This window comes from Syngnathus leptorhynchus, chromosome 3 (genome assembly GCF_054491065.1).
Source record: "Syngnathus leptorhynchus isolate UIUO chromosome 3, UIUO_Slep, whole genome shotgun sequence".
NCBI classification, from domain to species: Eukaryota; Metazoa; Chordata; class Actinopteri; order Syngnathiformes; family Syngnathidae; genus Syngnathus; species Syngnathus leptorhynchus.
In genome coordinates this window covers 9089999-9107036 of record NC_141197.1, presented here as the reverse complement: position 1 = coordinate 9107036, position 17038 = coordinate 9089999, and the positions used below count along the sequence as shown (strand labels likewise).

The following is a 17038-nucleotide window of genomic DNA, read 5'->3' as shown; positions in this document are numbered from 1 at the left end:
TATACATATAGTTCCTACTTTTTGGGGGCCCGTCTGTCTATTTTAAAAATCGAACTTTATTGCAGCTGTAACCTAAATGCGGCTAGTTTACTAGCTTAATTTTTTCAAGTACTATTGATTGGACCTCTTAGTGTTACCTCCAAGTATTCTGCTGCCTGTTCTTCATAAACATTCAGAATTGATCTATATTGATTGACATTTTGAGTTGAATGCTTTATTTGATTTCCAGATTGTGTGGCATTGGAAATTTAGTTTCTCTCTGCTGCCTTATGTTTCCTTATTGCTTATTTTAATTTGTTGTGTCAAATTGAAAGCCAGTCCTTTCAAAAACTCATTTCATGTCCGTGGGCGTTATTAATGACAGAGGCATCAGACAGTATAAGGGTAAAAAATGGAATGAACGGAGAAGAGCGTCAGATGGAGAAAAGTGCAAGTGGGATGTGGCCTATACATGATGGAAGAAAACTTTTTGCTTGATATTGTTCAAACTGATGTTGGGGTTTGATATTTAGTACAGTACAGTGAGTAAACACAAAGTCTTTCATCAACATTTTTCATATTGCAGGGGGGCGCGGGGGGAGAAAACAAAAACAAATCAGAGCCCGTCAAATTGACATGTCTTTCTATTGTCTTCAACTTGAATACACATACATATGAATCTGCTTTACAAGTACAATCCAAGCTTATAGCAGCATCATACCCATCACCCAGTTGTTCACAGTAGGCAAAATGAAGTGGACAAGCTGAAAGGATGCCTGCTTAAAAATATTTTTAAATGATTTATCAACTGTCAAAATAGGCGAAGGTGTATTTCCTTTCAGTTGAATCAGCCAGCTGACTTAACTGTCTCATCGGCTAATGGTTTCTTGTAATATGAACACAGTTCAACCCAAGTGTTTGTGTGTGTGTGTGGTGGCTGTTGAATGATTTGTTAATGTTGAATGAAAAAATGTTCTACCCTATTTTTTGGAAGATAAGTTGTAACAGTTAAAAACTGCGTAGAAAAAAAACATACGTTTTGGGGTGGTAATTTACTTAGCAAAAAGTAGACCAAAAACAGTAGAGCTTGGACTCTATACCCAAAGTACAACTTAGAAAACTGGGGCACTCATAAGTCAAGATACAGTACTTGCATGAAATATGATTTAAAAAAAAAAAAAAAAAAATTCTGAATTCTAGTATTCATGTTTAGCAACCATTTGATTTTGCAAATGTCTGGTTTATTGCCATGTTCTTAGTTTCAACACTTGGTACAGTAAAATGGATTTAACTACTCCATATTCACTAATGGAAAAAGGAAATCGTACATGTTCCTGTATATATGCATGAAATGAATCCACTATTTACTGTTTGTTGAAACAATGTGTTGTGACACACCGAAACATCTTCTGCCAGAAATGCAATGGACTCAATTTGCTGCGGATAGTTTGGCAATTGAGGAAGAAAGAAATAGAGCAGCAAAAAAATGACATTCTTAAGCATGATATGATTCAGGAGCAGTAAATGGTTATGGGAACTGGTAGTCATGAATAAGTCAATGTTTTCCTACTGTACTGCACTGTTGGCATACTTGCATGGAAGTGTTTTTGTTTGTTACAAGCAAAGTTGAATGAATGAATGAATCCAAGTGTCATAGACGCAAGTGGCTGGAACAAATGCACAAGGAAAGGCTTGCTGCTTCATTGTTCTGTCATTGTCGGTCCTTTTGCCGTTTTAAAAGCACGTCATTTGCATTATGCATATGTGGAATAGTCTGCTCATTTTCTTTCTACCATCGTTCCTTCCCTGGCATCCCCGATAAGTACACTCTTTGAGGTTTTGGGGGACAATCTAAGCCTGAAGTTTGAGCGCTGCATCACAATTCTTTATTGTGTGTGTATATTTTTCATGTTTAAGTCATAGGATGCACATGAATCACACAATTGAAATAAATCTCGTTAAAAAAAAAAAAAAGGTTGATAACAATATTATACTCGACAACAGAAAAACACAGTCCAAAACAAAAGTAGGACAAATTAAATAGAACCCGCTGTTCATCGTGGCTTAAAAACATGTGCATGTGCGTATGCGGCAGTAATCAAGTCATAAGAGGAAATTGACTACAAATTGCTCAAATACTTTCTTTTTCAGACACTTGGAATTTGGTCTGTGTGAGGTCAGTTGTATAATTTGTGTCAATGCACAATATTTAAAAACCCCTTGGGTATAATTTCTGCAAATCATCACTTTAGCCCTATTATACAGGAATTTGTGCTTTGGGAACTGGATAGAGCAAAATGTGCAAATGGGTATTTAACATATGGGGTAATTAACAGTAGCATTTTTGTAGCGTGTCTCACCTCTGATATGTTTTCGTCACATGTTGGGGTGACAAATTGAAGTCAAGGTAAAGTTGCAGATCATCAAAGAAGTCCCCATAGGTTGAATTAGAAAAAATAAATAAATGCATGGCATTGCTGTGTGTGTGTTTTAAGTAAAAGTCATTTCTTGATTTATAATCATCATGAAACAGCTATCCACTAAGATACACATTGGGCACAATGTGCTCACAACAAAGGATCGGAATATTCCGAACTAAATAGCTTTTGGGATCAATGTGCTCCCCAAGCGTAAACATCAAGCTCTATCTCCAACTATATTTTATTCGTACCAAATATGCACTCCATTGCGAGGAAAAGTGTGACGCCAAAATACGAGACACCCACAGAATTTTTTCTTTCTCCAGCCGCTTGTTCAGAGTTAGAACCTAGGGAAAGCTTAGCATTTAAAGTCCACTTCTCACTACACAAAAGCTGCAGTCCTTCTGTGCTGAATCAGCTAAAAACTTGCATTGTTTGTCCATTGCAGTGCGGCACAGTTTCGAGCTGAGATACATATCAAGTCCTTCTGAACCAATCTGAACATTGCAGACCTCTCAGGTCCGCTGGTCGTGTACTATAGGGCTGTTACTAGAATTTAAAAAGAAACACTGTCGGATTCAAGCTGTCTCTGTGCCGCTGAGATAGGCCAGAAGCGCTACTCATTCAAATAATACATCTTCACAATTGACTAACAAACCACTGATCGATACGTTACAATCTTTATGCTGTGATTTTACGTTTTGTCTTCATTGTGCTCAGTATCCTTTGTGTTGCATTTTCCGTTTGCAGTATGTAAAATATTTCAGGTATGAAATACTGTATAAAAAGACAGTATAGCGCCTGTACTGGTGCTAATCTGAGTGTGCACACAAATTGTGTGTGTTTTTGATGGCCGTTAGTTAGAGCGCACTAATGGTTTTCACATTGAAAAGGTTGCAGCTGCTGCAAGTGAAAGCGGGGTTTCATGTGGTGGAGTGAGTAAGAGGAAAAGTGAGTTGGCAAAAAAAAAAACTTAAAAGTCATGTCTTGGCTGAAGGACGTCATCCCGAATACATGGGAAATGTATTCACCCATCCTCTGTAACATATTTCAAATTAGTGGCAGCCTACTTTAAAATGGTTCTGGTAGAGGTCGGCACCAATTTTCACAGTGCATTGAAATGAGCCAGATGTGAGGATATGTGGGGTGGAAAGAAGTCTGGTCAAAGGTCATATTCATGACTCCTTCTTGTGACTGACGAGTGGCGGCGCTAAGCCAGCCCTTGAATCATTTAGAAATACAAAGTGCTAAAGACTCGGGTGCTACGGTTCATGGCAAACATTGAACCGTTGGGTCCGCTCTGGACGAGATAATACGACAGCGGGTTCCCGTTTTAATACTTTGTCGACAGGTCACTGTGTATGTGTAGGCGGGCCAAAGCGCAGTCATCATTGCCGCCATTTATTATAAACTTGGGGCTACTTGTTTCGAAAAATCACTTGTAAATGTTGGCTCATTACAAGTTAACTGAAAGAACTGATTTATTTTTTCCTCTCATTGTCCAAGTCTTTAAATCCAAACCTTGAATAAATGTGCAATATAAGCAATGTACTTCAGGTAGTAAATTCTATTCATGTAAGACAAATGAAAGAAGGGTGCCGTCACAGTTGTGGGCGTGTCCGTGTTTGAACGCCATTCTGTTCTTCATCGGGACGGCGGTGTTCTGCGCATCAGTCATTACGAAGTTCAGTAGACAAATGTGGCGAACAGATCACGTTCATTCTGTAGAAGCGTAATGAGCGTTGAGGCTGTCGGATGAGCGAGGAGCAAGCAGAGGGAGCAGAGCAAATTCATCAGGGATGATTGTCTGCTGCACATTGCTGTTTTGTTGATGCGAACACCCTGCTCTGTTACCATGGGGAGAATAATTAGCTGTGGCTGGATGCAGATGTGCATGAGCGTAAGAGATGGGAATTTGTTATTGAGCTGACTGCATGATATTTAAAATGGTGCATTATGGGTGTGTTTGTGCGCATAAATGCACGCTACACACTCACTTTTCATCTATTTATGGACAGGAAATGGGAGTGGTGCTATATCTGTTGGAGCTGAGTAACACTATTCTGTCACACATAGGTTTTGACATCAAACGCAATGTGACAAGCCTATCTTATTCCTCTCCAGCGAGTCATCACCATGTCCCAAAATCACATTATTGTCACCGGGAACCCGGCAATGACGGATGTTGACTTGGGGTGTTGATTCCAGCCTTTGGCAACCACAGTGCACTTGAAAAGGCAAATAAAGCCATTTGGCTAGAGCCGATTTCTTGTCGTTTCAACAAAAAAAAAAAAGGTGTGCTGCTGCTTTTTATAGTTTATTTAAAGCCCCTTACAGGGAAATGGAGCCATGCCTTACAAACGGGACCTGTGAATCCTGCAGCTGGGAACATCCCTCTCATATGCTGGATCCGGATCATATCATTACCTTTTTGCCCTGGCCAGGAAGTAAGAAGCTCTGGTGTGGTAAGCCCCCACCGTTACATGGAGGCAGACAGGCGGACAGTGCTGTGACTGTAATACGACCTGTGGCCAGCAGCGCAGCCTGGGCGAGCTGAGGAGTGGTGAGCGATGACGCTCATCCCCATCGTGCCCCGCACTGCCATCTGTCACTGGGCAGGAGGAGTAAGGCTCTGGGAGGGGCCTGACTCACTAGTTGTTGACGCCAATACAGGCCGCACTGGGGCATGCAGTCTCTTTGTACTGGCTGACTGGCTTTTTTTTTGCCTGTGGTTTGGTCATACACCATACTTTACAATTCAGTTTTCATTTGTATTGCAGAGGATAAAAAAGATGTAATATAGAGACCTTATTAACATATTTGAAATGCTTTTAAGTTTCCTTATGTCATAAAATAGGAGACGAGCAAACAAAAAGAGGACTCGTGCAGTTCAAATTAAAAGGCCGAGCATCATTCTGTCAAACTTTTTGACACTTGGTTAGTGTGAACCCGACAAGTAAATCAAAAGGGAGAAAAATGTAATATATACAATCACAAATGTTCAACCAAGTTAAATAATTTTCTCTCATAAAAGTCTATTGGCTCAATGCAAACCTGATCCAATTGTCCAAATCCTCAGAAATTCAGCCTCTCGTCAGTAATTTTTGTAAACCTCGTTTTTTTCAACTTTACACTTAGTTTGTGACTGTTATCTGTTTGTATTAGAAAAAAACAAAACGATGCAGGCCTGTTAGTCAGAAATGGAAGTTAATTCAATGACAGTTAAAAAGATGTAGCAAGAAACAAACCAGGATGTTGTACAATGGAGCACATACTCTCACACTGTAGCTGTGTGTGTGTGTGTGTGTGTGTGTGTGTGTGTGTGTGTGTGTGTGTGTGTGTGTGTGTGTGCGAGTCTGCATGCATGCATGCTGGGAGGAGAAGGAGAAAAGGGGTCAGACGCGCTTTGCTTGTACACTCCGTTGCCATAAGGAAGGTGATCTTTGTCAGTTAGGGCTGATTGACAACTAAACTGTGCTGATCAAACATCGATATGGACACGTGTGCCACGCCCCATTAAAACTTCACCAGTTCACCAAATAAGAGCAAAGCGTGTTGGCGTCCAGCTTTTTAGCACTCCCGGTTGAAGTTTACTGTAGAACTGACCCATCAAGCACGAGAATATAACATTATGCATTGAAACATCCAAATGCAACTCAACTATCTATTAGAGGGTAATGCTAACATCGTGCAAAAAGCCATAAACAGGCTAAAGGAAATTAGCATAGATGTTGCTTAGGACACTGTTGAATATTTATTCTTTTGGGCAAAGGACTGGACAAAAGCGCTCCGTTGTCTGTGTATGACAATTAATTACCATAAGTCGAAGGAGATTCTGTAGCAGATGCAGTCATGATGCCATTGTGTCAGCTGCAGTAAAGTGCAGAAAGCAAGAAAGCTGGAAGCCATCATCACCACCACCACCACCACCACCACCGTGTGTCTTCGAATGGGGTCAGGGCATCACACAGAATAATGCATTTCCCTCCCAAGCGCTCCTTCCATTACGGCCGGAGAAGAGACATTGTGTCCACACTCTGATTACCGCTGATCCATGCTGATGACTCTGTTGGCGGATTATCTCAGTTAGTATCAGCCATCTGCTACTCTGTGTTTTGTGTGTTTCTGTGTTACTGCGTGGTGTAATTGTCGGGAGGGTAAAGAGGGAACGGGACAGGCCCGAGACGTAGATCGGGGGTTGGGAGGGTCTGAGGTTGGAACACGTGACGGGATTTGAGAATGCTTTAGAATTTTTTTTTGTTTTGTTCAATTGTTGCGTGCGTGCATGCAAAACAGCCTTTCAACTAGGCTTGCATGTAATAGTGGTATCAACGTCAAAATAATACGCCATTACGTCTTTTCAGCACCGTTAACTGATGCATATGTTGGCATAGCTCGACTGTGGTCGACCACATTGTATTTTATTCCGTCTCCAGGGCCCCACACAACAACAGTATGGCAAGCATGGAGGATCACCACACAAAACAGCTGTGAAAAAATATGATACATATTTTATTTCATGTTCTCCACTGTCCAACATGACTAAAAAAAAACATGCCCGTAATTCCACTGTAATTCCGTAAGGCCACATTGGAAGGGGCACAGGACATCACACCGCCAAAAAACACTCTGTTGTGTTTGTACACCTCTTTCCGATGAAGCTGACATGCAACTATAAAACCACAGTTCTGTTTCTAACAATACAATCTCCTGAAGGGCCGCATGCATTGACAGCTGTGTTGTAAGCCTACTGGTGGCGCACCGGTACACACCTTATAAATCATAACCCGTCCATTTGCATAAATTCTCTCCCTTCTCCTTGCAAGTGCAAAAACTGCTGTCCGTGCTCAGAGCGCTTCTTGTTGATTGGCTGCTGCTGTTCAAGTCAAATTGATTTAGCAGCCCACAGATATTATAGCATTGGCCACTGCAGTGTATGATGTTAATTACCTATAAAATCAAGCTAATTCTGATGCTAAATCCATTTTAATTTCTCATAATTAAGTTAGGATTGGATCTTTGAATACCTTGGCACTGCATTAGCGTTGCAATGGTCGTGTTTGGCGATAGACAGCCGAGCCTAATGGTATTATTGTTATTGGATTTAATTGCAGGGAGTGATCAGTTTGTGGTCGCCGGAGGAAGATGGACTGGCCTCACATTCTTTTCTCCCCCTTCTGTCCTTTCTCTCGCCATCTCTCATCCCCAGAAAGAGGCCCTTTGAGAGATGAGAGCAGATGAGGGGGAGGGTAGCGCCGCTTTCCACCCCTGCAAAGGAGGGATTGCTTTTTTTTTTTCTTGTTTGTTAGGGAGGAGAATCAATTCTATTCACATCATCACATTCTGACAAGGCGAAGCAGTCAGTGTAGATATCGAGAAAATACAGGTTTGCTTTGGTCTTATTTCTTCATCTGTCTTTTTTTTCCCACAACGCAATAGCATTTCCTTGTCGTCCTCCACCTTAAGCATCCTCTCTTTTCTCATCTGAAAAAGGTAGGGAATGATGCGCTTCACTTAGCAGCTGACACCACATAAGCTCGCTCGTCCTCTGAGACACGAGCCTTTTGTTTTCCTGTACATTATGATAATTACGAAGGGCCACCGTTCCCCCTCCATCTTCATCACACTTGGATTGATACATGATTTTTTTTCTTTCTTCAAGAGCTGCCACTGACATCACTCTTTTGAAAAAGAATGCCCCCCCCCCCTCTGCACACCCGAGTCTCAATTTTTCTGGTGGAGTCTGACTCCATTGAACAGAATGTGTCAAGAATGTCCGCAGTTTTAGTTGCAATAACGCTAATGTAGCTATCCCCCCCCGGCTCAAAAGAACAGGTGAGAGAGGTTTTCGGACGGGTGCTTTACTTTATCTGTAGATTTAGTTACACGTCAGGACGATGAATTTTCTCTTTTTAAGCACAGACATAGTCAACATTTGGCCTGTTGTTTTGAGATTAAGGACATATTTATTATTATCCATGTAGGAATGTAAACAACAGAATCCTGAATGTAAATCCAATTACTTATGGTCTGTCAAAGTTGAGATTCAGGACAATATTTGGTCATTGTGCGTCCTTGTGAAATTTAGTCTCCTTCATGGTACCTCTTAGCCATTTGCTTTAAAATAGAGCTTTGTGACTTGGAAAATACAGTCCTTCCTAGGTATGTTGACATACGTGTGCTGGTCAAATCTACTTTTCATACTCATCTACTCTAAAATCTAGTATGGCACATTCATTTGCCAATCTGTGTCTTTAGCTCACACTGTCACCTTGCGCGAGAGGCGAGATTTGCAGGACCTTTGACCTTGCTCATAATTAGACAACCGCCATGTTTTGTTTTTTTTCACTGCAGCAATGGCTGCCCAAGATGAACGGCACAGCAGCCCTCCTCCCTGTGGACTGCAGCAGGTTTCCTTGTCATCTGCGCCTCTTTCTCACCCCCCTCTTTCTTTCCCTCTCTCTTGTCAGTGTTGCTCCTGGCGAAAGGCTGATACTTGATATTCAGAGGATAGCAGCTTTTGTCTCAGAGATTTAATCAGTGGCTCTGCAGAGGAGAGGGAGGTAGGGAGGGGGTGGCGGAAAAAGGGGGAAGGCAAAAGAGATGGAGGAAGAGACTGTTTATATGTAATGACACAATAACAAAGCCTGCCTGTAAAACACAATCTGCAAACTGCGCTTTTGAGGGGGATTTCCATTGCTGGATTAGTGTCAGGCAGAGGCATGTGGCAAAAGAAGACAGGAAAAGAGTCAGGTTGACGTGGGAGACTGGGGAGGTGACTGTGCGTGCGTGCGTGTGTGTGTTTTTGTGTGTGTCGGTGCATGCGTGCACGCAAATTGATGTTTGGATTCCGCTTTCATATATGTTTGGCTGCACGCGCTGGCGACTGGGCACCTTGCTTTTGTAAACGGAAGCAGATTAAAGTTGACGAATGTAAGTTTGAAGTTTGGCTGAAGAAATTCTTCTTGTGAGAGTTTCTGTTGCTGATCGGTTGATAATGGCCGGCGCCGTAGTAGTGTGACTGATGCTGTTGTAATGCGACCGTAGACTCTTCATGTTGTTGCGAAGGCCGCAGAAGATCTCGATGGAATTTCTTAGTCAAGGCCAGCGTATCACAGATATCACCAGTTTGTCTGGATTCATTCAGTGTACTTGTGGTATCGAGTTGCAAGTTTGTATTTGTGGATTTATTGACTTGTTTTAGTGTTGCGAACAAAAAAATTGATTGAGGATTTTGCTTCACTCGACCATTAGATGGCGGTGCATTAAGCATGGAGTCAGAATGAATGAAGGTGGAAAACAAATAAGGATATTGACAAAATGTTGGATAAGCGTTCAATTCTCTAATATCATTGCTATTATTGAATGTATGCATTAGTTTTTTTTTTAAGCACATTGTAATTCATTTTCTTTTTTGCTTTTGGTGGCCGCAGGAACAGGTTACTGACATTTCCTTTCATTTTAATGGGAGAAAAAGATAGCAGTAATTACGTTCCCAAAATTGCTGTGTATCTATTATGAATAAGACCGCCTAAAATTTGTTGAAAGAGAACATTCAAGTCCTTGTTCAGCCTTACTTAGGGATGTAAAATTTACACCAAATCCCCCAAGCTAGAAATTTTATAATGGATTCATCATTGCAAAAGAGAGTTCTGCTTGCCCATGAAGGGTTCCATCTTCTAACATTACCCTAAAATGACTATAGACTTTTGGAACCTCAAATCATGGACATCTCAGCATACACGAGCGAAAGCTGAAACCGCGTTTGGGGCAGCTGCAGTTTTCCAGTGTACCAAAAGTCAAAATATGCTTTGTTGTTCGCAATTGGCTCTTAGACTGATGTTCTCCTTGCAAGCTTGCATAGAATCAATAGAAGCTGAGAGGCAGTGAGCATGGCTAAATAGAAATATTGTTCAGGGGAAGTGAGATGTGAAAGGAAAAGTGTCAGCGTGTGTGCGCATGTATGTGTATGTGTGTGTGTGTGTATGCACGCGCTGGAAATTTGTGCGGGTGTGTCCGTTTTCATGTGTGTGTATGTACTAAGGTTTGTGTGTGTGTGTTTTTGCTATTGTAACCCCGTTGATTGGATTGTGTTTGACAGATATGGAGTCTGGAGAGCGGCTGGCCTCCCCTGCGCCCACCCTGTCTGCTGCGCGCACCTCCTCCCCTGCGGCCTCTTCCTCCTCATCCTCCTCTTCCTCATCATCTCCCGCTCCCCACTCAAAGAGCAGCCTGGCCCCAAGCCCCTCGGCTCTGGGATCCACCCTTAGCACCTCTGGTAAGAAACACTTTTTTTTTGTCCCGGGTCAATCATTGGTCAGTTTGATCAATAAAACAAGTCAAATCTAAAGTCACGCTGTACGTACAACAAGCATGGTAGCTAGCTGACCTATGTCGTCCTCAAAAACTAGGCAAAAGGTTTAATTCCAAATTTAACATTGTTTTAAGCCCCTGTAACTTTAAGCACGTCTCACTTAATGTGTAACACTGCTTGAATTTAGCAAAATAAAACTGCTCCGAGTGATTCCATTAATATTCTCATTAAATAATATATGTACCTGTTCAAAATATCCTCAAATCTTTTTGAAAGCCTTCGCCTGTCAAATTTGTTGAAACAGTCATTTCCAACTTGACAGTACATGATAAATATGAACTGTGGGGGAAAAAAAATAGGGCATCTTTAGCTTGTCCGTCAAATTTCGTATTCACAAAACCACCACACCTGAGGAAAAGCAACTGATAGAGGCAAAAGACCTATGAAGTGGTAAGCATTTGTCATCCATTCATGGACATGGGGATGTATAGGGCTGATATGTGTTCAAAAAAGAAATGCAAATTAGAGGTACAGGATGAGAGGCCAGAGTCAGCTGATTAATTTTTTTCCCCCAGACATACGCCCTACTAATGTCAATGGGTCGTGATGACTGTTAGACAAATATAAGTGTGGGTTTTTTTTTCTTCAATCAAATCAACATCTAATTAATTTCCACGAGTCAAAATGTTTTACCTAAATAAACTCATTTTGGGGTGTTTGAATCCTCTAAAGTGTTTTGCGCGGCGAATGAATGTGAGTCTGAATGGCTGTTTTGTCTATATTTGCCTTGCGATTGGCTAGGGACCAGTCCCGGGTGTGCCCCGCCCCATTGTTAAAAGTCAGATGAGGTAAACTCCAGCTCACCTGGACTCAAGCAAAGGGTGTGGACAGTTGTTAAAGATTAAATGCAAATGTAATGTTCTTACAAGTTAAATATGACTGAACTTTACAAATGTGTCATACTTGATTTCAATTCTGCACAGTTAATGATGTGATTCTTCCACAAACCACATTTTTAGAATCACGATTCTAAACTATTAAAAGTGACAAGTGTGGGCACCTTTATGTCGCGATAGCATTCCGAATCGTCCTTTCTTTCGCATGAGAATGAGTTTCCCGCCGTATTAATTATACAGTTAGTCAGTCGTATGTGAATATACCTCTTTCCCAACTACCAGCATTTATATTCCCCTTGCTGACAGCTTTGGTTGCAATTGAAAAGCTGCTGCATTAATGAATCCCAAACAATTATGGGCTTCTTTTGTGTGAGGAACACACACATGCTTGGCCATGTCTCCTGACAACCTTCAGCTCGATGGCTCCAGCTGCCTCAGTTGAGCTCAGCATGACAATGTGTGTGCATGTGCATATAGTATGTTTATGGCACTATGTCTGTTTGCAAATGTGTGTTTGGAGGGGGGGGGGGTAGTAGAGAAAGAGAGCCTAGCCTCATCCTGCATGATTTAACATTTCTCACTCACTTAGTATACACTACATATGACATGGGTACAATACTTTACAAGGGTGGGCACACTTTGTGCTCAAAGGCTTTGGTTCTCTAAATTAGACAAATGTTTATCAGTTTATTTTAATGATTCAATAATAATAAATCATTCTCCTGTTTTAAATCTAATATTTATAGTTTATTTACAGAAATTAAGTGTAAATTGTAGTTATGTAATAAAATGAATACAGTTATCTCTAAAAGGGTTTATAATAATATTTTTTATTCCCAATAAAAAGCAATTGAAATATTTAATGAATTAATAAAAAACATAAAACTTGGGAAATTGATGAACTAAATAATTTTAGGAAGAAATGGCTAAATTCATGTCATGAATAAAACATTCATTCAAATAATAAAAACGTAAAGTCATTAAGTAAAGTTGTTTATTTGATTATAATTAACCAATGATTTGATGAGAGACTAATTCAAGATGAAGATTCAAGAATTTTTATTGGCCATATTTGAGCATGCCAAACAAGGAATTTGACTTTGGTACATCTCAGCCTCTGTTCAACATTTGTGAAAATTGACAAATATTCTCAAACATCCCCTGATCTTAAACTAATAAAAGACAAATGCAAAATATCTCCGTTTATTTCCCATGTGTGCCTTGGCTGGCGATCGGTCCGAGGGTGTTTCCCACCTCTTACCCAAATCAGGCTAAGGCTCCAGTACACCCACATCCCCAGTGAGGTTGTGCTCTAGGAAAATTACTTATGGATTTTAGTTATGAAAAATGAACGCCACAAACAAACCTTTAGTATTGATGTCAATGCTGGCATGTAGCCCATGAACCGTATTTTGCTCACCTTGTTGACTCATTAGAGAAGTGTGCATACTTTTTCAAGATGGATTTTTGATTCTCCCTTGTAAGAAAGAGTAAATGATTTGTGCACACCCTTTCACCCCAACTCACTTAATCTCTTGCTATCGCGAGCATGCACACGCACGCACACACACACACACACGCAGCAAATCACATTGGACAGGGATTTGCATGCATCCAGCTTTTTCCTGGAGCAGAACCCAATTTTTCTGTTACAAGATAAAGGAAGGAAAGCGTAAAATTAAGCACCGTGTTTTTGCTTTTCCTTGTCCTCTCAATGTTGGACTGAAGAAGATGCCATTAAAACATCTCCTTTCTCATGCATTATACATCATTCTGATCCCTCGGTGCCATTACGCGAGCTCAGATTTTCGAGATAAGCGATTTTGGGCAGAGCATCAAATGAAATGCGAGGTTAGCTCTATGAACTTTCTGCAAGCAAACCATTTCTTTTGTAAAATATCCCTTTTTGTGCAGCTACTATACACTACCAGATGCTGTCCATTTAGGCTGAAAGGTTTTCTGTAAAGTCATCGCTTTCCAGTGGCATTTTAGTTTAATTAAAGCTAAATACAGCCATATCTTAACTTAAAAGTGCCCTAATTTCTAAGTTAGTTTTGCTCTTTATTGGGAGGGAAAATATGAATTACAAGTGAATTCAGTTTACATTTATAGCATCACAGTGAAATTGCAAGTTGCTTTATTTTGCAATTTATCCATCTTTTCTGATGAACATTGAATTAAAGAATGAAATCATAAACCAATACAAGGAAACATGGCAAAAATGAAGTTCTGCTAAGTAACGGGGGAGAGTGTAAAAGGTGTTTTCAAATGTAGCAAAGTTTTTACACAGTACAGTTCTCTGTAGGGGTCACCGACATGGTAACAGGTAGTTGCCAACCATTACATGAATGGCCTAGACAGGAACTCAGACCGTATTTTCGAAAAATATGGTAAATATGCCATGATAAATGCTTTGAAAATATATCAGATATTGCTCTGCGCCTTGGCCATCGGGTGGCTATATCATAATAGTCATAGAGACTCAAAGAAGAGTTTCTCAACTAAGTGACTCAGTAACTGCATAACATGAGTCCTGTTTCGCGGCAGATTAGTTTTTATGTTTAATTTGGCAGTAAACTGCGAGTGGCAATAAAAAAAACACCCATGCAGCTGTTTTTGTATTTCACTTTGAGAAACTGTTATTGCTAAGTGATGAGTCTTATTATTATTATTTATTATTATTATTTTACCATCTAACACGCCTACTGCTTTTATCTCCAAAAACGTGTCAGTTGGGTCACTCTTAAGTCAAGGTACCACTGTACTATGAACCAGATGCCTATTTAGATGAAAAGGTTTTGTGTCAAGTCATTTATTTCTTCCTGTATCTCAAGTTTAATTAAAAGGAAAAAAAGGCTCTTCTCAGACAGACTCACACAAAAAGAATGTCAAATGGAATGCAGGTAACATCAGAGATCCAGTATTATGACTTGATTCAGGGTTCAATGCGCCTCTTCCACTTGAGAAAGAAGAACACTAATAGACTAAAACACACGGTTTACGCACGGGCCTCTCTGTGTGACTGTGTCATTGATGAGGATATCAGTTGGAGAATAAAAAAGCTGATCTGTGCTCATAGCACTCTCCTTCTGGGATCAACTCACGGATGCAATTAACTTAAATCTGTCTGTGGAAATTTGATTGACTGCAACAAACAACAAATTAATCCCCCTTCGGCAGCATCCAAACATGAAAAAAGCGGGCGGTGCAGTTTGTCAGAGTGGAGGGAGGATTGAAACAGAATGAGGGCGAGGGAGGGAGGGAGTGAGCGGGGGAGTGAGTGAGTGAGTGAGCGAGCGAGTAAGTGAAGTGAGTAAGTGAGAGAGTAGGTAAATCCTGGCTGTGTCTTTCCTTACTTGAAATTGTTTTTAATTTAATTATTCGCCTTCCGGAAGCCAACATTAATAATAAAGAGGCATTTGCAGATGTCACTTTGTGTTGCCTGCAAAGGGAGGGGTGCCTGGGTGCCACGGGTGTTGATGTGGAAAGGGTGGGCACCGCAGGCGTAAGCCAATGCTGCATATGTTGGCCTTTTGCGCGGTTCGCATTGCAGTCGTTTATCTTTACTCACCGTAACCCGGGCCGCTGAGATTTGCATTACATATTCAGCGTATTCTAATGACATTCACCAGGCTGATTTTGCTGTCGTGCTCAATCAAGAAGGGCCTTGAAGCAGACTCAAAAGGCGACACACTCGTACTTCAACCCTGATTGTTGCTTAAGAAATACAACTGACACTCGTTTTGAGTTTCGATATCCTTGATATCCATCTTAAGGTCCATATGCTTTATTTGTGCTCACTAGGACAATTCAGTGCACAAGTGGGAAGCAGGACCAGCTCCAGTTTTCAAGGGCCGCTATCCTGCATGTTTTATTTACATTTCTCCCTCCGCCAATACACCCGATTCAAATGGTCAACTCATTAGCAAGCTCAGAAGAAGCCCAGATAATGATCGTGATCATTTGAGGTCGCACAGTGGCCCTCCAGTACTGTGTTTGGACACCTCCGCGATAGAGGGACAATCTTACTAGCGCTCAAACTAATGTTTGTTCAAACTAATGTTTGTAGAAGTGGCATTATAAGTAATGGGATTACATACCTGCATTACTGTTTTCCCTAATACATAATGAAATGAGTTTTTAATCATGTAACGATGTTACGGTTGCCGCCAAATTATTATATACCATGTTACTGTCTGATCATTTAAGCGGTTTTCATCATGGATCCTTGTTTTATTGGACTTATTGGGGTTAGATTTTTTTTTTTTTCTTCTAAATTGAAGTACTTTTTTATGTGGCCTGAAAACAGTGACTCTAGTACAAATTTGTTTTGTACTTAATCTCATGCCCTCAAAATGCCAAGCACAATACGAAATTACTTTAAATAATTATAAAAAAAAAGCTTTAAACTATTTGAAATGTTCATCCCTGGCTCATGGCTTGCAACTGGTTGCTCAAACCACAATGTTAGTGCATTTCCCTTATTCTATGTTGTTACAATTGGATTAAATAGATAAGGGTTTAACAAAAAAAAAAAAAATCAACACCTGTATACTGCAGCAAAAATAGCACATGCGCGATGAGAACTCGTATGCAACAGTCATTGATAACGGCACACCCTTTGAGCTGTGTGCCTGCAGTGTTGCTAAGCCAATTTCCAAGTTGCCTTTGAAGCAAGAATTTCCCCGGTTTATGAAAGAGTAATTTGTAACTAATTCAACTAGTAGTAATACGACCGGGGCTAGTGAAAAGTAAAATCCCGTCTTGCTATATGTTAGCATTGCATAATTTCTCAGCTAAATACGCTTACTAGTGATAACAAAAACCTCATAAGTCCCTGGCCCTTAAGATGGGTGGTAATGCTCAAACAGTCGTCCATAAATCTTCAAGATACGTTTGTGAAATGCTGTTTGTTTGTTTGTTTGTTGTTTAAACTCAAGCCCTCCGTCAAATTTGTTAAAAATAATATACTTAGTTGTAATTTAGAGGAGGACTTGATACTATACTATCTTGTAAATGCCCATAATGCAGTTATTTAAATAATAAATACATTTCCAGCTCTCTGAATGCATTTTACGTTTTAGCGTGTGCATGTGTATGAGTTTGATATATTCATCTGCCCCTTGCACAGCGCACTCCTTTACTTCCGTCATCACTTTCCCCGCATGTGTATTACTTGCTTATGCAGAGGCATCATGCAGGCGTGCTCTCCTTTTCTAGAGCAGAAATTGAATTTGCATGAAATATGCTCACACCAAATTGCATCTGACTCCGGGGGGAGGTAATACGTGGCAGCCGCCCCTGTCGGAAATGATCGCGCTCAGGAAAAGTCTCGCCGACGATGATGTTGATGAAGTATTCTTCTGTGCTGAAATTGAATACCAAAAAGATAGGAAAATGGTTACACACACGTTTTTTTTTTCTCGCCC

General features: G+C 40.6%; 1 protein-coding gene across 6 annotated transcripts in view; it reads left to right on the top strand.

Moving 5' to 3' along the window:
* Positions 1 to 17038, top strand: part of baz2ba (bromodomain adjacent to zinc finger domain, 2Ba) — a 77506-nt gene that overhangs the window by 31895 nt on the left and 28573 nt on the right. For all 6 annotated transcript variants that reach the window (XM_085908074.1, XM_085908076.1, XM_085908073.1 and 3 more), the window contains exon 3: positions 10501 to 10677. In XM_085908074.1, the coding sequence (XP_085764200.1) occupies positions 10503 to 10677 (175 nt within the window). In that variant the 5' untranslated portion in view covers positions 10501 to 10502. The remainder of the gene's footprint in view (positions 1 to 10500; positions 10678 to 17038) is intronic.